General features: G+C 33.2%; 4 protein-coding genes across 6 annotated transcripts; 2 read left to right on the forward strand and 2 right to left on the reverse strand.

The window, feature by feature from the left end:
* Nucleotides 1–281: 281 nt before the first annotated feature.
* LOC105629172 (sequence-specific DNA binding transcription factor) lies at nt 282–4,111 on the forward strand. 3 transcript variants are annotated; one of them, XM_012210710.4, is made up of 6 exons: nt 284–527; nt 607–736; nt 844–1,044; nt 1,339–1,506; nt 2,149–2,598; nt 3,335–4,111. In XM_012210710.4, exons 1-5 carry the CDS (start codon nt 394–396, stop codon nt 2,584–2,586), a joined length of 1,071 nt encoding a protein of 356 aa, XP_012066100.1. In that variant the 5' UTR covers nt 284–393; the 3' UTR covers nt 2,587–2,598; nt 3,335–4,111. The 3 variants fall into 3 exon arrangements, with proteins under 3 accessions (XP_037496050.1, XP_012066100.1, XP_012066099.1); XM_012210709.4 differs by lacking the exon at nt 3,335–4,111 and having other exon boundaries at nt 2,149–2,754; XM_037640122.2 differs by lacking the exons at nt 844–1,044; nt 3,335–4,111 and having other exon boundaries at nt 282–527; nt 2,149–2,754.
* LOC105629174 (mitogen-activated protein kinase kinase kinase 3) lies at nt 3,055–6,280 on the reverse strand. The gene is made up of 9 exons (XM_012210712.4): nt 5,255–6,280; nt 4,827–5,078; nt 4,576–4,663; nt 4,421–4,483; nt 4,069–4,229; nt 3,893–3,968; nt 3,756–3,812; nt 3,544–3,654; nt 3,055–3,458 (listed from the first exon to the last, which is right to left on the reverse strand). The coding sequence occupies exons 1-9, from the start codon at nt 5,692–5,694 to the stop codon at nt 3,273–3,275; spliced, it is 1,434 nt and encodes a 477-aa protein (XP_012066102.1). The 5' UTR covers nt 5,695–6,280; the 3' UTR covers nt 3,055–3,272.
* A 5,420-nt stretch (nt 6,281–11,700) lies between these two features.
* LOC105629171 (uncharacterized) lies at nt 11,701–13,174 on the forward strand. Its single transcript, XM_012210708.4, has 2 exons — nt 11,701–12,030; nt 12,751–13,174. Exons 1-2 carry the CDS (start codon nt 11,814–11,816, stop codon nt 13,068–13,070), a joined length of 537 nt encoding a protein of 178 aa, XP_012066098.1. The 5' UTR covers nt 11,701–11,813; the 3' UTR covers nt 13,071–13,174.
* Nucleotides 13,175–13,868: 694 nt separating this feature from the next.
* SEU (SEUSS transcriptional co-regulator) lies at nt 13,869–23,170 on the reverse strand. Its single transcript, XM_012210707.4, has 10 exons — nt 22,693–23,170; nt 20,720–22,136; nt 20,518–20,637; nt 20,157–20,205; nt 19,802–20,016; nt 19,645–19,713; nt 18,820–18,917; nt 17,921–18,014; nt 16,986–17,055; nt 13,869–15,051 (listed from the first exon to the last, which is right to left on the reverse strand). Exons 2-10 carry the CDS (start codon nt 21,785–21,787, stop codon nt 14,087–14,089), a joined length of 2,748 nt encoding a protein of 915 aa, XP_012066097.1. The 5' UTR covers nt 21,788–22,136; nt 22,693–23,170; the 3' UTR covers nt 13,869–14,086.
* Nucleotides 23,171–23,778: the final 608 nt, after the last annotated feature.

The following is a 23,778-nucleotide window of genomic DNA, read 5'->3' on the forward strand; positions in this document are numbered from 1 at the left end:
GTTTGGTTCGATCAGAATTTTAAGAGTTCGGTTTAAATAGTAATAACAAAAAATTCTGAACCGACTTTATATCTAAGACCAAAAAATGTTTCTGAATAACTGAACCAAATTCAAATCGCTATGGTTCAATTCGATACTGAACCGACTTTCACGCTCTGTGGTTCAGATTTGATCTCGGTCAGACGGAAACGAACCAATTCGATTCGGTTAGACCGAATGCTCAACCCTCACGATTGTAGTTCCAATCAAGGGAAGGGTTGAAATATAACCGTTTAGAAAGAAGAAAACCCCATTCACGGTTTAGCCCTAGATTGCTCAGTGAAGTTAAAAAGAAGAGAAGATAGTACTAGAGAATCCACGAATCAAGAAAGAGAAGACAAACAGCGAATAGAGATGTCGAAGGTGTTGATGCAGCCGATAGGGCAAAAGAGGCTAACCAACGTGGCGGTTGTTCGATTAAAGAAACATGGTATTCGCTTCGAGATTGCTTGTTACAAGAACAAGGTCCTTTCATGGCGGTCTGGCGTGTAAGTACATTAATAACCCTTTACTTTACCAATTCTTAAAAGTTAGGGTTTTAACCTTGCCAATTTTGTACGGAAACAGAGAAAAAGATTTAGATGAAGTGTTACAGTCGCATACTGTTTATTCAAATGTTTCTAAAGGAGTTCTTGCAAAGTCTAAGGATTTAATGAAAGCCTTTGGCACTGATGACCAGACCAAAATATGTCTTGAGGTAATCAATTAAACCGTTTTATTAGCTTATTGAGATTATTTCTTTTCTTCTTTTTTTTTTTTTATTGAAATTGTTTTTGTTAATCATATGGTGGTGATGATGATTAGATATTGGACAAAGGGGAACTTCAAGTTGCTGGGAAGGAGAGGGAATCTCAGTTATCAAGTCAGTTTAGGGATATAGCAACAATTGTTATGCAGAAAACAATAAATCCTGAAACTCAAAGACCTTACACTATTAGTATGATTGAGCGTCTTATGCATGAAATTCACTTTGCTGTTGACCCACATAGCAGTTCCAAGAAGCAGGTCTATCACTAAACCCAAGAAATTTTGATTTGATTAACTAATATTTGTTCTGTAAGTATCTTCTGTTATTCAAATGAAACTCCACAATGCCAAAACTTCTAGTTCTAGTGGATTATCAGTTTACTTCTGTTTCCTGATTCGTTAATCAATGTATTATTTTGCTTTTATTATTAGTTATTTTTTTATGCCATGTTATCTATCTATGGGTGAAGTTTAATTTTGTTGCAAATTCTGATCCTGTTCTTATATATAATGGTGAAGGTTAAAACTCAATTAAATTTGTATCTGGTGTAGGCACTAGAAGTTATTCGTGAGCTTCAAAAACACTTCCCACTAAAGCGGTCTCCAATGCGACTGCGACTTAATATTGCTGAACCAAATTTGTCTACTCTTCTGGAAAAGCTGAGTACATGGAATGCTACCATTGTGTCAAAAGATGAATCTGGAAGTCAGCTTTCTATTGTAAGTTCCTGTCTTCCTTGGTAATCCCTCATGAGTTTTATTTTCACTTATCACGTGTTTTTTTAGCTTCTTAAATTGTTTTCTACTGGTTGTAGCTAAGGGGATTAAAGTTGAATTAAGAGTATCACTCATTCAGTCTACGGTGACTGAGATCAATTCTGTACCTTTGGATCAAAAGATTGTATAAATTCTCACACTCATAAGAATATCTATGTATTTAATTGTTATATTCTTATTATCTAGCTAAGTAGGTGTAGACATAATAAAATCATGAAGATGTGTAAAAATTGTTCGCAGCGCTCGACACCTGTGATTGTTTCTTTGAAGCATGATTTCTTACATAATTTTTTCTTCATTCATACACAATTACTGCGACAAGTTCATATAGTTGTTATGCTTTGTTGTTGCAATGCGATTTAAGTTGCAAGATATATGACAAATTCGGATGCCATAGTTACTAAGAAAATCTGAACTGCCATTCCTTGTCGCATTCTGTGTTTTTCTTTTCCATTAAATGGGTTCCACTCCCATCGAATGCCCTTTTTTACATAGTCTGATGGTGGTTAATATCATCTTAGATGTGTGTTTGACCATGAGTCCGCTCTTCTTTTGAGGTTCCACTTACATTTGATAATTGTGCAGATATGCGAATTAGATCCATGTTTTTTTCGGGAGTGTGATGTCATGGTGAGGAATCTGCAGGGCAGGTTGGAAATTCTTGCTATGTCTGTGCATTTTGAAGGGGAAACCCATGTAGATGATTATGATGACCTTGAAGAAATGCCGTCAAGCCTACCGAAAGAGTCTACAGATTCTGTGATCCAACTGAGTGATAAAATGCAAAAGCAGACTATCTCTAAGGAAAAGAATACTGAGGACGAGGTAAAGCAACATAAGTGCAACACTTGCACTGCATTTGTTGGTGATGCCAAGCAGTATAGGGATCATTTTAAGAGTCAATGGCACAAACATAATTTGAAGCGCAAGACCAGGCAACTCCCACCTCTTACAGCAGAAGAGTGCTTAGCTGATGTGGACCTAGATGACTCTAAAGCAGATTTAAAAGATTACTCATTTTGACGTGAGACTGAGGTTTGTTGAAACATTTTGTGTAGATTCGCATTGTTGTATACATTTTTGCTCCATGTTTTATGCTAGGCTTCAATTAGAGCTTATAGAAATTGCCAACAAAACGTGTTGTGATATAGTTCAGTTCAAAGAAGGCATATCTGAGTTCTTTTATGTTTACCTTTTATTTATTCAATTGACTTTGCTGATACAGTTTTTTCTTTTTATCCAAATAATAAACATGAAGTTTGCAACATATTACTTCTTAATATCGTTTTATTGCATAGTACTCTCCAAGGGAACTGAATTCTAATTGATAAAGAAGCAGAGCTACCTGTTGCCAATTGGTCAAAACCCATTTTGGTTACTCCATTCTTCATTAAGTGTTAGCCTTTGGTAGAGATCGCAAACTTCTGAATCAAAACCTAATATAATTAATGAGTCTCGTCATCAGGTTTTAAGGGTATGAAAATTTAGTACTTACATTAAGTGATCTACCTTTTTTATTTTACTATTACTTTGCTTTTTTATTTTACTATTACTTTGTACAGATATCTTGTATAAACTCGTTCATATACAAATTTTTTTCATTATTCACAATATTTTATCAATGTCAAAATTTATCAGATTTCTTCTGATTTTATTTGGGAACTCTTATGTTTAGCTATAATATTTTGCTTGATCATGTGATCTCTTTCTTATTTGGAAGAACTCGTCTTATCTTGATACTGGATGAAGGGATGATGGAGCAATTGTGCAGCTGCAGGTCGTTTAGACGGATCTCTTTGCAGGCAAAGCTTTACAAAACTCTTAGCATCTTCTGGTAAGTAATTGGGAATTTCATGGTGTTCCTTACTATTTGCAATCGTAAATATTGCAGCCACCTGCTTCAAACACAAGGGTATCAGACAGGAACTAAAATTTCTACTATGGACTTCTATGCAAAATACTATATATATATATATATACCCCTTCATATTGGCTCCATGGAGGTTTCGATGTTGCCATCTCTAAAACTGTGCACCCTAAGCTCCATATATCAACCGCAAGACTATAGCTACTAGTGGGGTTCGTTATAACCTATCGGGAAATGTTAAGGGTTAATTACTCTGGTTCTGAATAAAAACCCACAAAAAAAGAAAAAGAAAAAGAAAAAGGAAGAAGAAACAAAAACTTGATACCTCTGGTGCCATCCAGTAAGGACTTCCTCTAAAAGAGAGTATGGAAGAACCTGAAGTCTGGGTTTTGAAATATGAGATCAGAAATGTCTTGGAAAAGTTAAAAGAAATTGATCGTAGGAATATTACAAGCAACTCACATGTTTGGCCATGCCAAAATCAACAAGCTTAATTTCACCATTAGGATCTACTAATATGTTTGCACCTTTAATATCCCTGCCATTTTTAAAGCAACACTTTTCGTCAGTTCAGGTATGTAGAGTAAGATTGTTTAAATTCCTGATGAACAATTAAAACTGCTACACCAGTTAATTACCTATGTACTGTATTCCTTTTATGTAAATAAGCTAGTCCACAAAGGATCTGCTTCGTGTAGCTTCGAATTACAGGTTCCGCAAATGGACCGTATTGATCGAGTAATTTTTGGATTGAACCACCAGAAACATACTCCAAATAAACTGAAAGTTTATCATCTACCTGCATGACAGTTAATGTTATTTCATTTCTCTGAGTAATTTTTAGTACCTATTTATCGGCAGTTAGGTACTATAAATCATTCTCTTTTCCTCAAATTATTTATTTTTTCAATTTTGCAATAAAATGGTATCAGAGCCATATACTCTAAAGTTCAGTACTTTACATTACGGAACATCCATGAGAGCTCTTACCATTTTGCTTCCATAATATTGAACAATGTTAGGATGTGACAGTTCACTAAGCAATGCAATCTCCTGTTCACACAAATGACAGAAAGAAAAATGAAATTAGGAAGTCAGTTGGTTTTGTCAGGGCTTAGAAAATCCACTGATAGAAAGAAGGAAACCTGGTTCAGTTGCTTAAGACATTCAGTTGAGTTGTGATCATCAGAAATTACTCTTACTTCCTTAATTGCACACATTTGCCCATTTTCACTATAGACAGAAAGAAGACACTATAAATGGACATTGAAATTCCAAAAAGAGAAGAGATATTTGCCCATCTGAATTTTGAATTCCTTGTGTTCTGTTCTCAATTCTACAGTCAACCAAACGCAGCCTTAAATTGTGATCTTTTTATGGATTCTTTTGAGTTTACCTGTTGAATCCAGCATAAACATGGCCAAAAGTCCCTCTTCCTAAAAGCTTTCCCTTCTTCCAAGTTGACTGAAGATTACAGGAAGATTTAACAGGAGAACCAGGAGGAAGAGGCAAAGGATGACATGGATGCCTCCAATTTTCTTGCTTTTCGGATAAGTACTCCATAGAAGGTGATGCCTTCATATTTGGAGTTCTTGATTCATTAAATGAACTTCTTGACCATAAATTCTGATTGGTTTCTTCAACTGCCCTGCAAACACCATATTTAATGTGATTAATAATTTATAATACATAGCATTTTACTGATTCAACAAAACGAGAATGACCCAAAATTGGAAAAGCAAAATAGGACTCATCATGTAACTATAAAAATTAAAATTTCATATTATGAAAAAACAGGGGAGGTGAATTAGTAAAGAAACTGACCTGAAAGAACCAAAATCTCCATGATCAGTAACAGCAGAATAAACACCTTCGTGATCATTAGAAGAACTAGAAGAAGAAAAAGATAAAGAGGAACTAGTGCTTGAATGCGAAGCTGCATCAGAGGCAAGACTGGCTACTTTCTTGTCAAAGATTATGGATGGCTCAGGTGAACATGAAGGTTTAGGTAAAGGGTAAGCTTTCATTTTTGCAATTTCATTTCCAATATCTGAATCAAAGCCAGAAAACACCGAAGGCCTACTAATCGAAATGGACGAATCTTTCAATTCAAGACTGTTATTCCTTGAAGAATTGTGAGTAGAAAAGATTGATTCATCAAAATTCTTTGGCTTCTCTCTAAACTTTTCCTTCTTGTTCTTGTCCATGTTTTTTGTTTCTAGTTGAGTGACTCTTCGAGAGTTTCTTGTCCACCAGGATGGCATTGTGATACAAACAAGATTAGAAAGATTCAACGGAAGCAAAATAGAGAATTCTATATATAACTACTCGCTCCAAAACCTATATTATAAAATGTTTGCATTTATGATTTTGCGTGTGCGTGTGCGTGCGCGTTACAGAGAGTAAAAGAAAGACTAGCAAGCAGCAAAGTTGTTTCTGTGTGGTTAGAAAGAAAGTTGTACATACAAAGAAGCAAAGGAAACAAATAGTAATAACTGATGTTAAGTGACAGATTGGGTAGTGGGTGGGCCAGGCGGCTGGATAGAAACAGGGTATCTGAAATATATGATTGAAGCTTTTCTGCTATGTAATTGCAGACTGTAAATAGCTATGCTGCACGGAAGCCATGGGCGTTTTGGCGTTTAAGAACGTTTCCGCGTATCTATTTCTCTCTATAGAGTACCGTTTTTCCGTATCATTTCTGCGTTCTCGCATTTCCTTGTTTCTGTTTCCGTGCAGCATAGGTAAATAGTTTCAAAAAACAAGGCTGATTGGGTTGAGATTTTCATATCCATCCTTGTAATAGATATTCCAAGTTTCTAACTATGTGTATATAATGATGCAGGCAATGAAAGGTCAGTTTGATACTTGAGACTATTAAGATTTATAATGCCATAATTGTTGCTACAATTTCTATGTTTCCTAGATTTTTTGAGTACCAGAGAAGAGGAAAATCGAACCTGGATCAATTGTCAAGTTGAATATGCACTTACCACATGTCTTGTTGTGTTGTTCTCTAGATTAGAATCAAATAACAATTTATAAATATACATGTACTCCACTTTCAAAAGTTCAACCAAATGTATAAACAGTTCTATTAAATTTTTGGAAGAAAAACATAAATTTTTACCCTCTGAATGATAAAAATGTAATTCTTCACAATGAAAATTTTTGGAAGTAAAGTTCATGTTTGGTGTTGATGAAGAGTCTTTCAAAGACATGTTGCTTCTTGGGTTACAGCTAATAACTAATGATCTCATTCTCATCTCATAAAATCCCACATCCATTGCTATTGGAATTGGGAATAGAAGGTCTACTAGCAGATTTTGATGGCTCTTTTGTTATATAATAAATATTCAATATATTATTGGATTATTGATATAAAAATCCCAATTTTATCATCAATGCAATAATAATAATAATAATAATAATAATAATAATGCATAATTAGATATTTGAGGGCCATTTGTTGAGTTGTCTTTATCAGTGAAGCAATTTGCAATAAAGACACCCTCCTCTTCAATGGCTAATCATGTCTTGTCTAGTTACTGCTATGGCCAAGAATTTGCTTCGTACGTCAAGCTGGGTTCCATATATGGAAAAGATAATGAAAGCTATCTTTATAACCATAAACGAACCTTCTTTAATTAGCTAACTCAAAAGCAAATTAAGTATTAATGGTATTATAATCCTTACTTATAAAAATATATCATTTATCAAAATGTTTTTAGATTTTTATTTTTTATGGTACAATAAATCTTTATTATATTATATTTTTTTAAAACAATGTACACATATTTCATGTTAATTTATTATTGGAAAAAATTTTATTAAATGCCAACAGTTGTACGTCTCTGATTGGTCTTTTCATATATGTCGAAAGTGAGAGTTCTCGAATTTAATAATAAAAGGAGAGGGCTATGGTATTAATTACTCTAATAACATATTATTCCCTCTGTTTATAAAGATATAAGTCTTATTTCTATTTTTACATAAATTAAAAAAATTAATTAATATAGTTTAAACAATCGATGTTACCTACATTTTTCCTTAATATAGTTATATATTAGTATTCATTTTTAATAAAACTTTGAAATAAAAAAAGAATTATGAATAGGCTATAACTTGGGGCAAATGAAAAAAAAAATATTTAATTTTTATGAGATGGACGTAAAATATTTAATTTATAGACAGTTTCAAGTTCAGATTTATGGGATAAATAAATTTTATTTTATATTTCAGATTCATTTATATTACATATAATAATTTAGTAAATAAAAATATTTTTTAAATTTATAGAACACAAATTCTACATCCAAAAGGCTTACATGTTCACATATTTTTTGTTGAGTGAGATAATTAATTAGTAATTTAATTATAATAAATAATGGAATTCTCACTTCCACATGGTAGGGTCTGTGTATAAATGTGTCCAATAATTAAGAGACAGAGGGATTAAAGACACAACTTGCTTTTTCTGGTTTTTGTTTTTGAAACAAAACCAATGGCTGGTTTTCCTTCTGTTTCTGTAATAACTGCAAATGGTCAGTTCTTATGTACTGGTTATATATTTATGGGTTTTGGATTTTGTTTTTGGTTCATTGCATGTTAATTTTCTTGTTGTTTGAAATTAAGTGTGCTTCTTTGACCCTTTGTTTAGAAAGGAGAGGAAGGAACATATTGTAGGGAAGAAAATAATGTGTTTGGATATATCGGAGGAAAGAAAATAATTTTGTTTTCCGAATGAAAAAGGTAAAATTGTAGAAAAAAAATGTTATTATTGAAAATTGAAAATTATCTCCTTACTTAAATTATGGGGTATTTAAGAAAAAGATAAAATTTTAAGTGAAATCTATTTTCCTTCATATTCTCCTAAGTTGGAGAAATTCAAAATATATGGTTCCGGATGGAAAGTAACTAAAATATTAATTCTTCCAAAATTTTTCTGCTCTTTTCCAAAAATGATAAAATACATTTTTCTAGATATTTTTTATAATTATTATCTTTCAAAAAATACACTCATCCAAATAAAGGATGACTCTTTGATAAAGCGATATGATCAAAAATATAATTTTTTATGCCTAAAAATAAAACCTTATACGTCCAATACTCTCTTTTTCTTTTCATACTTAAAAAGTAGAAACAAAACCCTAGGTATCATCATGATTTTTAAATCACCCTTTCAATTTCATAACTGTCAATTTCAGTTTCTTAAAAAATGAAACTAAAATCGAATGGTTTTTAGGCAGTTCTTATAGCAGCTTTGAAATCATTAATTCAATGTCAAATTGAAATTGATACTAACAAAATTTTTTTCCAAAAGTTTTTTTCCTAATTTTAATTTTTTTTTTTTTAACTTTTGCAGCATGAAAAGCAATAACTAATTGATTTGACCTGTGAACTTATTTAGCTGAATCAAAAAGATCAAATTTAACATTTTCGGTCAATTTAACTTTCGAATTTGTTTAAAATAATTAAAAAGATTAGGTTTAACATTTTGGGTCAATTTAGCCCTTGATTTTTCATTGCAATTATAATGGGAGAATTCTTGTATAGACATTTATTAAAACTATGATTGCAATTAGGCAATATAATTTATTAAAAAATTAATTAAATATGAAATAGAAGAAAATGATACATGAGTTAGTCCCTTTTTATTTTGACTGGTGACTTTGAATTAATAGATATATACTAATTTGGATATTTTAAAACTGACCATTATTACTGTATTATTGCATATAAAGTTCATGCATTCTTATGTTGAACAAATAAAGTTTATAGTACATGTTTCGTAAATCTACTGTTTTAAAAAAATTCTATTCATAAGTGTTAAAAAAGTTTTATCTTGATGTTTTTCGTGTAGAACAAAGTAAATTTAATAAAAAAATCTTAATATTTATTTGAATGATTATAATAAAACAGAAAATGAATTGGGAGTTTTACTCATAGTCTTTCACTTACTCTTTTTCCATTTTTATTTATGATTTCATAGCAAAATAGTCGGAAAACAAAATTCAGTGGATCTAACCTGAAAAAAATAGGAACCGGATTCATACCATAGGCACACGATTTTAATTACATTTCAAAAATGAGAATCATTCACCATAATTTGGTTCCAATTTTAATTAATTTTCTTTCGATTCAATTTCAATTTAAAATCAAATTGTGATCATGTTTGCTTTCCTATTTTTTAATTAATATATATTATTTCTATTGTAATATTTTCTTTTGCTCACTTATGTTTTTTTTTTTATGGGTGATCCTTGATAAATTTATCTTTTTTATTTTCTTATAAAAATTGTCAATTGGTGTTTTCAAGTGAGTTAACGATTATTATCAATAAATGCATATATTTTATACATGCTCTTATTTGTAGTTCCTGTATTTTGTTTTATTTTTTAGTGTCAATGACTTTTAAAAATTGCTAATATTTTTTCTATTATTTAAAAAAAAGGATTTCAAACAATAATATACTTTCAAAATTAGAAAAATTACACTTAATAAATATGGATAAATTTAGAAAATAATTTATTAATATACTCTCAGAATTATAAATGAGCACTCTAAATAGAACAAAATAAAATGCTTATTTATTGCTATTAAAGTGGAACAGATAGTAATTTCTATTTCCTTAGTCCGCAATACTAAGTGTTGTTTAAGGTTTTCATTTGTCATTTTAGAAAATTAATTTATATATTTTAATATTTTCACTAAGTATTTTCTTCGCAAAAAAAAAAATGATGCAAAAGTAATTTTTTGTCGTTTGTGATCACTTTAATTTAATATTTAGAATTAATATTTAAGTTTCTTAATACAAAATTAATTTAATATCTTCGCTAAGTATTTTTTTTTTAATATTTATTTTATTTGTCATTTGTGATCTCCCTTCCCAAAAGGCTTTACAAAGTTAATACTAATGCATCTTTATCTGCATTAGTATTATCGAAATGGCTATTGAAATAGGTTCTATTTGCATAGTTCTGGAGTCGGATTCATCGATAATAATTCAACATCTTAAATCATCAAGCTTCTCCGATTCTCTTACTAAGTTAATAAATTGATAAGCTGTAATGAAATATAATGCAATCAAATCCATTTTTAATATGAATTTACATTAAAAATGCTTTTGATTATACTACGTTTAGATTCCGTTACATGCCTAAGTGATCAGTTTCCAACATTCATTCGGGTAAAACACAGCCAACAGTGACGATCTTAATTCCTAATTGTAAGCTTCCCACCAATGGCTGAGGATTGAGGAGTACACACACCAATATCATGCACCTTCAAACCCTAATGATTTTCTAGTTGATAGATCACTTTCACAAATTGTCCTCCACATCAACTCCAATACCTTTTACACCTCACAATTTTGCAAGAATATATCCACTTCTAAAACTATATTGAGATGGAAAATTTTAAATGTGGTTAGTGAGAAGAATAATAACTTAAGAGGGCAATTAACTCTAATTGCTGGTTCAAACCGAATCTAAAAATACACATTTTTGTATCGTATGACTATTAATTCGAATACGTATGATATTTCACATTTCATTTTGTTAATCTTTTTAGGTCCATAGATTAAATATTAAATGTATTTTTTAACTCAGTAAAAATTTTATTTTTAGTTGAACAATATATAAAAATTAATTCGAGAATACTTTTACATATTATAGACAGTGAAAAAAGAAATAACAATTTGATGTTTGGATCGAAATTTGAAATTGAACAATAAAAACAAAAACCTTTAATATGTTTTTTAGAAATTTGCTAAAAGGTCACTATCTAAACCAATGACTACAAGAACAACAAAAGAATGATCCAAAGCTCCCAACAGGATGAGAAGTCTATGCTCAACCAATAAGGACTCACTAAAACATTCAAACTTTAAACTTCTACAAAAGCTTACACCTTTGGATTGAATCATTTAGATTTTTGTTTTTTTATTATTTTTTTTATTTTCTTTTTCTTTTTCCAATTTCTGCTTAATGAAATGTCATCCACATGAACTACAAGCCCCTCTGTTACCTCACAAATTTATTAGAATATCCTCTTCTAAATATTTCAAATATAAATATTAGAGATAAGAAATTCAAAAGGATGTAATAGAATGTTAAATATTAGAATTACAAAACTAAAATTTAAATAATATAGAAATAAAAGAGAATATATATTGAATTTTCAGAAATTAGTTCGGTCCCTTGGATATAAATCATGACAATTAGAGGAAAAATAAATAATTTAAATATAAATAAAGAAATAAATCCAAAAGACCAAGACCACATCTTCTTTCTCATCATCTTTTCTTAGCATAATCCATTAGAAGTAGAGAGTGTAAAAGAGAGAGAGAGAGAGAGAGAGAGAGAGAGAGAGAGAAAGAGAGATGGCTATGAAGAATTGTTTTCAAGTATGCACTAGTGGTAGAGGTGGTGTAGTGCAATGTTCACAGCCATTGAAGATTCATTTGCCGACTTCTTGTAAAGGAATATTTAATATAGCAAATAAAGATCTTTTATCCTTATCTTCTTCTTCTCTCAGGCTCAAACCCAGAAGCCAAAAAGCTCGTTTTGTTTGCAAGGCTCGTGAAGCTTTAAATGAAGGTTTGCTAATAAGTTCTGTGCACCATTTTTTTTTTTTTTCAATTTGTTAGATACGTGTTTGATAATATACAGCAGCATTTTAATTAATCACTTGTTTTTATTTTTGTTTAAGTATATGATAATTAGCTTCCTCCACATTCATCATATTGTAGTTCTTCAAACTATTGACTTTCATTTGGTTCAATTTTTTCACTTAAAAAAAAAAAAAAAAAAGAATTTAATATTATTATCACAAGATTGAGTCCAACAGTAGAAAAAGGGGCAATATATGAATTTTTCTTCAAATGATAAAAGAAAAAATGAATTAATCTTTCTTTTTTTTCATAAAATGTAATATGTCGCTTTTAAATATAATATAAATATCATTCTTGTTGTCTAACCAAACCATTTTTTTTTTTAAATTTACGCATGAGTATCTTACTAATTTCATTTCGGGTTCATGGATGTCTCCTCATAAATGCTTTTTTTTTTTTTTTTAATGGTGGTCTTGAAAAGGAAGAAAATGGACACTAATTGTTTATTCCATCAAATAAATAAGTTATATAAAATAGTTTATGGTTCAACTTTTGATAAGCCTAGATGGGATTTTACTTGATTTTGAATATTGAATTCTGTTATGAACATTTTCTTTTCCTCAATTCTGTTCATCTTAGCCACTTATCAAATTAATAAATGCTGAAAAACTTGATCTGATTTACACAAAGGGCTTGAAATCTGCAGTTCAAGCGGTTACAGATTCAAGCTGGGATAATCTTGTCATTTCCAGTGAAAACCCAGCTCTGGTGGAGTTTTGGGCACCATGGTGCGGACCATGTCGGATGATAGCACCGGTGATCGATGAATTGGCAAAAGAATATGCCGGAAAGATTTCATGTTTCAAGGTAAACACCGATGAGTGCCCAAATATTGCCAACAAATATGGAATAAGAAGCATACCAACTGTGCTGTTTTTCAAGAAAGGAGAGAAGAAAGAAAGTGTCATTGGAGCAGTGCCCAAGACAACCTTGTCTAGCACTATAGAGAAATACATTGATGCTTGAAAGTTGACACAATTTAGACAACTACAAAGCTCTACCACCTTATGATTTAAAATATGTTTCTTGTATTTAATGTAAAAATGCAACCATGGATTCACCTTTCCAAATTCTGCACAAATATCCATTAATCTACGGTACCCCTTGTTTAGAAACTAAGTAATTTTGAATTCCATAACAATAAATTCGTAAGTGAAATGAAAGTTTTCATCTATAATAATAATGAAAAATTTCGAAACAAGGCATTGAGCACATGAATAATAAATCTCTTCCCTGTCCTTATTATAAATATATACTACTGGACATTGAAGATTCATTATTTTACCTGCAGATCATAACATCACAGCTCATTTAGGTTAGACCATGTTCCTCAGTTGATGTGCACCTGCCCCTATTCATGGCAAATGACACTTTAATTAAATTATTAGTTACCGGTAGGCAAGGTCTGGCAAGTTGACCAAAGAGAAGGGGAGAGCATGTTTTTCCAGTCACTGAACAAGACAGGAAACTATAGTTCAACAATGAAACTGGGGATCTTACTAACAACATAGTACAAAACTAGGAATTAATATAGTTCTAGCTATTTCAATGCAAATGTTTCTGTTGAATATACGCGCTGAGAGAGAGAGAGAGAGGAGAGAGAGAGCAAATACATACGCTATTTTTATGACTCTGGTAAAGGCAGGAAGTACAGGATAAGAGCTTTCAAGTAGACAACCATTCGTCCCTGAATCTCATTTCTAGACTGTTAGTGAGAAAAGAGGCTGTATTGAATCATAAATCAAGAAAACAATTAGAAGAAAATGAAGCAACTCGAAGAAGATTTAACATTTCATTGATAGAACACTATGCTATATGTTTTACTTTTTCCTGAAATTAGTACAAAGTGGGAAGTTAGCCCTCAAACTATTCCTTCGTGTAATGTCATCATCTTCACAGGGCTGCACGAAATTCTGCCCACACTCATGCTGCACAAGCAGCTACAATCAAGGACTGAGACATCAGTATCATTGATAGAACCTTCAAGGGGATGGTTTCCAATCAAATGGCAGATTATTAAATCCATTAACTGCTCCCAGCCCACTAAGCAGGTGGTTGCCCAAATCCTGTTGATGATTCATGCTTTGGTCTCGAACCATCGATGGCATACTCACACGTCCATTTATCACAGAGTTATTACCCATTGCAGCTCTAATTCCATTGACCATGGCAGCTTGCCCAAGTCCACTGCCCATGTTGCCAAATCCACCACCCCCCATCCCAGAATTATTGACCATCCCATTTCCCACCAGGCCATTTCCCCCATTGAGAACTGTGTTGTTACTTGTTGGCAAAATCCCATTAACATTTTTCATATCACTCCCCAAAGAACCAACACTAACCATACCACCAGTGCCATTAAGTTGGTTGGACATCATCATTTCATGGAGTATTTTTTGAACGGAACTTTGAGAATCACTGTGGTCAGCATCGCCAGAAAGAGCAGGCTGTTGTAAGGGAATATTTGCTGGTGAGTTTGTAGAGTTAATGTGATTTGCAGCTGTTAAGGCACCATGAGATGTTTGTGTAGGATTATTAGACGAGGGTGTCGGTGATTGGAAAGGAGAAGGATTAGGTTGTGCCTGAGGCATCGTGCTGGAGGAACCAGGTGATGGAATCTGAACAGAATTTCCTCCATAGGGACTGCTAGCGTTATTCATAGAATTTTGATGTCTTGAATTCATAGAATTCTGGTGGAGAAGCCCAACAATAGCACTTGCAGAACTAGATGCAGGTGCTGTGCTGAGGGAGTTATTTACACTAGACATTGCATTGCTAGCAGCAATTTGGATTCCACCGGCCTGGACAGAGCTTTGATCACTGTTTGAGTTCTGGGGCATTGCTTGTTGCTGTTGCTGTTGCTGTTGTAGCTGTTCTTCAGGTTGTTGAGCTTGACTATGAAACCCAGATGAAGTGCTAGTCCTCCGAGGGAACTTTGCCAAACTCTCTGCCAAAAATAATTAGATGAGATAGCATCCATTGAAAGCAATATTATGTTCTGATATTGACATGAAAACTAAGAATCTGAAGACAGAACCTGTCCAATTACATCCTAATGTGATAACAATATTCATGTAAATAAACATACCAATGCTTATGAGGTGAATAGCAGTTTCACATGCAATCACAACAAAGAACATACTACACTGATGGAAAATATAAGTACAAGGTAAAATAGTAAATAGATAGAAGGAAAAGGGCAGACATGCAGATACAGGGAACACCCCCAACACCTGGCTTTGCATACATAATCCCAGTTGCCCAAGATCACAACCCAGTCAACAACACATTCTTTGCTTCTCCTAAAGGGTCAAGACATCCAAGGGATCAGAGGTGAAACTATATTGGTAGTTGGACAGTAAAGCCCTTACAAATTTTAGATAAAATACAAGTACAAATATATACTGGGCCCCTAACACCCTTGAATCCATCATCATTATTATTATAGCTCCACACCCTGAACGGGACTCTAGAAAACGCATTTGCACATATTTGGCTTCCCAGTTATCAAACTGCCTGACATAAATCATATCAATTCGAATAGTCCTCGACATCAAACATAATTGGTCTTATAATTCTACATGCTAGATTCACAAGCACCAGAAGCAACTAAATTATTTCAGTTTTCCAATTCTACTCACAGATTAATTATCATTTTCTTAGGTCTTCAAGCATTCAACACAAGCATTTAATGCCTTCTATCAGTATGCCATGTGCCTCTTCATCTTACTAGTAACAGTGAGACTACCTCGTCATGCATATATTTGTTGTCATGCCCCTTGCACAAGAGACATTTCCAGAAAAACCGATCTCCAACATACAAATTGCAAGGCCAAACCTTCAATTTCACCCTAAACTTTTGGAATAATTGCAATTCACTCTAAATCAACCTTTGTACCCTGAGCACCCTGAACTTATCATCCTAATTGTGATCACACTCTAATTTGCTCTTAGGATGCAATTGCACCCTAAAAGTGAATTACAACACCCTAAACTTGTCAATTTGTTGCAATTGCATCCTAAAAGTAAACTAAGGTTGGAATTTTGATTAAAATAATGTAAAAGAATGAACTCCATAGCCAAGTATTTAAACAATAAATATAAAATCAAACCCAAGTATTCATATAATAAATAAATAAAATCAAGATTGAGTATTTGATTTAAAATTGAACCAATTTTAAAATGCAAAAATAATGAGTTGGATATTAATTCAAATTAGGGTGTAATTGCAACTAGTTGATAAGTTCAAGGTTCCTAAGGTACAAGCATCGATTTAGAGTGAATTTACAACTATTTGAAAAGTTCGAGGTCAAATTGAAGGTTAGCCCACATTGCAATGGCATACAGCACAGGAAAAATTAATGATAGACATACAGCACAATCATACTGCTGCATCATGACGATGCAGGAACTAAATACTAGAACCACCATTGCCTCAAGAATCTACTCAAGGCAGATGGGAAAAGTGTAAGGATTCCCCCGAAATATTTCTTAGTTATTACCATAGAACACACTTTGGGCTGAAAGCTTTATATTTACTCAAGTATCACTACGGAAATATAAGATTTATACTTGAATAACACAATCCCTTCAAAAAAAGTTAAAAGACAGCTATTGTTTAATGAGATAGAGATCTGCAGTATGGATAGGCAATATGATACTGTCTATTGAATTTATAGCAATAAAAAAATAGCAACTACCTGTTTTATCCATCTGTGCAGAGGGTAAACTAAAACAACCTACTAAATAATGTAAGACTAACTTAGCAGCACTAAGACACCCTCAGCACACTTGTAATGTGTATGACAAATTATCGATACAAGCACAAAGTGTTATCATAGAAGAAAATGTCATAATCACTGGAAAACTCATCAAACTTACCCATAGGTCCAGTCCCTGTTTCTCGACTGTAATCAATTAAATCTTTCATACTGTTAACCACTTCAGATATCTGCAACGATATTGAACACAGCTTTGTCAAAAAAAAAAAAAAAAAAAAAAAACATGCAGCAATCAATCAAGATAATGGAAATTAAGCAATATACCAAATGCACAGAAAACCCTATAAAATTATCCCAATACATCATTGCTTTAGTCCCTTAAATCTTATCAATATCATTTTTATAATATGAAAAGAATAATTTAATGGATACCACATGCACAAATCAACCTAAAATATTTGAAAATGTATGTAATCATAGCATAGTGGGAAGAAACACTGCCAATTGTACTCGTGTTGGTAATACGCCATGTAGAGAGTCCACAAACAAACAAATTCAGAATTCAAAATTCTCTTCAAGTCTGATACGAAAGAAAAATAATATTTCAATGAAAGGAACTATAGGAGAAAATGTAAAGATCAGATGCTAACAGAACACTCTCACACAATGATGATGCACAGAAACTTCTAGCCATGGGCCACATTCCGGAAACGTTTCTCCATATCCATTTCCCCATATATAAAACACTGTTTCCTGTGTAAAATTATATTTTAAATGTCATTTCCCTATATCATTTCCACATTTCTTCGTTTCAGTTTCCATGCAACATGGCTCTCACATAATCACAAAGGGGATCTATTGTAATAATGAAGCTTTTGTCATGAAAGTAGAATGAGTTTAAATATACCCAAGTCCATCAAATAGAATAGCATCTCAAACCAAGGGACATTTTTTATAATCCAAAATGTACATTAACCTCCAATACACACCCACTTACTAAGATACATGAATACTCACTAATTGTAACCTTTTAACACGTTAATCAACATGACATTCATATAGTCACATTGACCATAAAAGGTTTTAGGCCATCACCTGCAGGCACCTCACATATCTCTTTGTATATCCCAAATCATTTACCAGCGGAACCTCCAAAGCTTTTGCAAGTTGCCGAGCTGATGCAACAAACCTAGAGAAGGATAGCTCATAAATAATTGATAGAAAAAAGCAAGCATAAGACATTATTGTCCAAAAATATTAATTTGTTCATTGAATCTGAGCTTTCTAACAGTTCATAGATAAAGATAAACAAGATTACAAAAGTATGCACTTCTACAGACATTTGGCAACAAGTATGGGGCCAATGGTAAAGCCTGCCTAGGGATAAAGGATAATTTTCTCAATTTAATCAAAATGTAACATACATCCTTGCATGACAAAAATCTACGTAAATTCAAAAAAAAATTAGGAAGAGAAGGAAAACTCTAATTGCAACAGTAAAATTACCCAGTACTCTTGTCTTTAGATAACTCAAATCAACAGACCTGCTTTAAGTGAACAATATAAGAGTGCAACTCCCAGATCTCTTATATTGTACATGCTCAGTGACATTCTGAAGACCAAGATTAGTTAATAATCCTAATTGCGACATGTTCGAAAGCGTAATTTGACTGCTTTCAGCAAAACAAAGACAAACCATGCAAGTTATGCACCTTTATTAGAAGTCATAATAATAATATTAATAATAATTTCTTATTTAAGGATGAATAAGTGCAACTTGCAAGCTTGCAACAACTTTATGAATTTGTTCTTGACAGCTAGATTGACTGATCATTTAACACAATAAAACCTACACCAAAGAGGTTACCAGTTCAGTACATCAAGGAACTCATCAAGCACTCAACTATCCAACTAAATGGGGAAAGAAGGAATTAATTACAATCAAAGGCCACCCAAAATTTGTTTGATATGAAATGCATTGATAAACAACTTACATATTACAATTAGTTTGCAACTCTGGAACAGACAAATTAGATGATGAATTTTGAGTAGCAGTCTGGTACTTTTGAGCGGCAGCACCAAGCTGACTGACCTGCAAAATTAAAAACCATAGTTCATGCATAATCCTTGTCAGCACAACATATTTTCTCTTTTGGATACAATGCCACGGCAAAAAGCTTCCACTTAATGCTCCCAAATGTTTGTTCGATGGTGAACTGGAGGCATTTGCCTTTTCCATTAAAATAACAGGGCCACAAACTAGATTCCCTCAAAATCCATTAAAAAAAAGGTCCAGGGAGAACCGGAAGATCATATAATTCTAAAGCGAATTGCTAATACTACTAGAATATTAGTAAAGTATAACCCATTTCATCATGTATAAAATCCAAAACTGCATAAAGAAGAACAATTAAATTCTTTTATCAAAATATAAAATGTTCTTAGGCAAATTTCTTGCTCAGTTGTGCATATGCAAGTAAAACACATGATCATTCAATGGTTAGAGATACAAATCTTTAATCACCAGGTGAATCAAAATTGAGTCTGGTTCAACTATACAGGATCATAATCCAGCAACAAGAGTGCATTGAAATAACATTGGTAAGCATGAATGTTTCTATGCAAGTCCATTTACCATTTAATCCATCATCTGTTTCACTAGAAACTGGCAATAAACCTAATACCAGAAAGTCAAGCTCAGCCTTCTAAGTTTCAGATGATAAAGGTTCAATTACAAACATATTCTTAAACATGTTTTGTTCAAGAATTAACAGTAACAAAGTATTTTTTATTATTAAGCAATACAGTTGGCTGCCAACCTGTGGTATTAACAATCTTCGAGGAATAAGTTCTTCATGACGCCGAGCACAAAACTCCCAAGAGCATATCTGGAGAAAAACAATGAAAGAGCAAATTTACTCTACCTCAGGAATCTAGAAATTATTCAAAGAAAAAATGCACCCCTTTAATGTGTACCTTCAAGTCTGGAGAGAAGACTATCCGCAGTTGCCCATCACGAACAACACGAAGTTGCTCAAAAACACTTTCCTGTATTGCTTTTGCATAATCCAAGACAATTTGACCAGACGAGTTCTGATATTCACGTGGCATATCCACATAAAGAAGCTCTTCCAAAGTACCACTTTCATATTTGATTTTGAAAAGCCGGGGAAGAACCTCAACAGTAGCCTCTGACCAACGGGATATCAAAATCAGATACAATATAATGCAGAGGAAAGCACTAAAACTATGGACACACCAATTCAAACTAGCACCAAGATAGTCTCATCGAAGAACTAAAACTAAAGCAGTAAAAGATCAAACATCATACCAAAGCCACGGCCTGGCTTGTGATTGCAAATCTCGCAGTGCCATACGTCCTGTAACAGTTGCAAGTAAGATGTTGGGATCAATTTACATCAATAATTGGTACTAGAAGAAAGTTAAACACGTAGTTTACGAAAAAAAATGTATTCACTTCCTGAGAGCATTCTTTTCACTTCTCATGGATTTTAGAAAGCATTACAACTAAAACTTAGGAAGATCATATAAATAAAATATGCAAAGAACTGTGTAACAATCGACCTGATTTGTCCATTTAAAACATGCACACCAACATAGAAATAGTTTAGCGTGATTTAGAGGTGTGTCGGCAATTGTTCAATGTTGCTAAGTTTTATCAAGCAGCTGACCTGAGGGAAAACTCCAGTTGTTTGTCGGCCACTTCCATACATAGAAACACACCACCTCTTTTTTGCATGCGGGGCAAAATATTCAGCCACAAATTTTCTCCAGAATTCAATATTGTTGTCCTACATGACAATTGAGCATTATTACAAACCAGAAATGTTAACAGCAAAAGTCAAAACATTATTCACCAACAGGAAATCTCACTTCTGGTCTGTGCTGTTGCTGATACATGTAATGTGTGAGCCGACGAGCACACATCCCAGGTTCATACACTGGTTTCACAGGAGATCTTAGAGGCAAATTCTGCTGCTGAAATTGCTGTGGTAACTGTGGCCGTTGCTGTGGCATTGCTTTCAGAAGTTGCTGTTGCTGATGTATCTGCAGTAATCTTTGCTGATTGAAAAGATTCAATTGTGCAGCAGCAGCTTGTGAAGTCTGCCTTGACATGTGAAGGAACTGCTGTTGTTGCTGTTGCTGTTGCTGTTGTTGCTGTTGCTGCTGCTGATGTAGAAACAATGACTGATCTGAATGTTGAGGTTCCAACTTTACCGGCGCTAAATTTCTAATAGACTGCATTTGTTGTGGTTCCAATTTGACAGGACCAAGACCTCTCAATGACTGCAGCTGCTGTGCCTGCTGCTGTTGTCCTCCATGTTGATCATTTGCTACCTGAGGCTCCAACTTGACAGGCCCAACGCCACCTATTCCTCCTCGAATTTGTGGAAATTGATGCTGCTGCTGCACCTGCTGTGTATTATGAGGGGCAGAGAACTGTTGCATTTGTTGCTGACCATGCTGGAAACTCTGTGCTTCAAGTTGTTGGGATTGCTGTTGATCTGGCAACAACTGGTTGCCAGAAGGGTTTGAAAATTGCTGTCCCTGAACTTGACCAGATGGACCAGGATTCACCATATTAGAAGGCACAAATGAAGATGGAGGAGCATTGAAACCCATTCCACTACCAACATCTGAAAGTGGATCTGTTTCAGCCCCGCTATCAATAGCTCCACGCTGGCTACTCCCTGGACCAGAAAGCCCTGGATTTGGACCCCCATTTCCAAAAGACTGATTGAGGAAGGAGGAGACATTGGGTACATTTCCGAGCATATTCATATTATTAAACTGAGTACGTGGGGAAACTAATGAAGGGAATGCAGTTTGAGAAGACAGAGAACCTCCTTGAGCTCCCAGCATCCCCGAATTTGATCTCAAAAGTGAAGGAGAAACAGATTGGGCACCACCAATTGGAGTAGGCGGCCCCGAGGGTACCATTTTATCAAGAATCACAATCTATAAACACTCTTTTAAGTATTACAATGATCTAAAATAACATGAATTAAATAAGCCTACAATTACATAACCAATCAGAATAAAGCAGGCATACAGCTGGACCTACTTAGCATTTCAACTCCACATCCAAGACTGCAGACTTCAAAGTCCTTATTGTGCAGCGAAAGGAATGAATAGGTTTTGTGCCTGAGTAGATGGTGTTGCGTTTTACCAAACACAAGCCATAGACCAAAGTAAACAAAAGCCAAGGAACATGCCTTGATTTTGAACATTCTAGAGTCGCGCTATCTTCACACGACCAGCAATCCTTCAATGGTCTTTGCATGAATCCCTGTATCAGAAAAGCGGTTTTAGATCCATTTCAAAAAAAAAAAACCATATAAAGCTAAGAATTAAGAAATAAAACATTCACCACTAAAGACAGTAGTTTAAGAACAGCTCAGTATTATTGCACTGTTAACTAAAACCCATATGAAAAATCACAAAAAGAAAGTTTAACCTCAATCAAATCCTACAACAAACCCATATTCTCAAAACTCACGATACCACAAAAAAGTTGCATCAAAATTAAACAAAACCCATCAAGAAAATGTTTACCATAGTCAAATAACTCAAATTGAAATCACCCAACCCAAAAGAAAAGCTTCAAAATGACTGCAAAATTGAAACTTTTATGAAATGGAACACAGTTACTGCAACAAAAAAAAATGCAAAAAAGAATGCTAAAAATGACCGTTAAAACCACCACCTCGATCGAGCCCTAATAAACTGAATCAAAGATCCAAAGCCACCAATAAGCCAAAAGAAATAATGGGTATTAAAAAAAAATAAAAATAAAAAAAAAGCAAAAGTCTGAGCCGAAACAAGCTAAAAAATACAGAACTCACCTGCAGTAGAAATTAACGGTAGTGAGAGGGACAACAGTGAGCAACAAAGATTTCTCTAATCAAGCATACACCAAAATCCCAAAAATTCTCAATAATCATCAACCACAAAAAAAAAAAAAAGAAAAGAAAACAGTCTTTTATTGAATAGAGACGAAGAAGGAGTTCAATAGTCCAAAGGGTCTCTTGCACTCTAGGGTTTTTGTTTGCTGAGTTCGTCAAAAATCTACCTTCTGTTTTTAAGTTCGCTTCTTTTTTTTTTTTTTTTTTTTTGTTGCTTGTTGTTTCTCTCTCTATCAGTATATGGGTTGTGTGCCCTGTTCTCTGCTGTATCCAGAGAGAGAATGTTTAGAGAGAGAAAGGAAGAGAGAGAGTGTTTGTGTCCTTGCGGACGTCAAAATTGTATTCGATTCGATTGAATTTTCTCCTCCTTCATTCTCTCTTCTTTTTATTTTCTCTTCCATTCTCTCTCTAAGAAAATGAAGTCAAATGCTATTCATCTCCTCCTCCTCTCTTCTTCTTCTATGCTATGTATGTCCATGTGGCTATGTATATCACATGTATGCATTATGCATCCCATATCATTCATCCACATATGACATGTACTCCGTGGTCCTAAATTATTTTTTTTTACGGGATTTAAAAAGTAATTAATTTTGTAAAATTATAACAAAACTCAAAAATAATTCAAATAAATTCTTTTTATCTTTAAGATTAAGAGTAACATGTAAAGATGGTTATTTCAGTTAATATAAATAATGGTAAAATTGAAAAAAGATTATTTAATATTTTATAAAATACTTAAAATGTCTTATATTTGGGACAAGATAATAATTCTAAATGATTTATTTTTTGGAATGACAAGAGTAATATATTTTTAGTAAAATATTTTCAATCAAATGTATAAATTCACTTATATATTTTACAGAAAAAAAATCTTGTAGTACTCCAAACTTTACGAGAGACTTATTACGCTCTTTGAACTTGCGAATTTTAGTAATATTGTATCTCTCTCAATAATAGCAATAACAATTTTTGAATGTTTTTTATATTTATGTGCAAAATATTCACTTGATACGTGGTCTTGTA

The sequence above is a fragment of the Jatropha curcas genome, chromosome 9 (assembly GCF_041381405.1).
Source record: "Jatropha curcas cultivar XTBG-Jc1 chromosome 9, XTBG_Jcur_1.0, whole genome shotgun sequence".
Taxonomy (NCBI): domain Eukaryota; kingdom Viridiplantae; phylum Streptophyta; class Magnoliopsida; order Malpighiales; family Euphorbiaceae; genus Jatropha; species Jatropha curcas.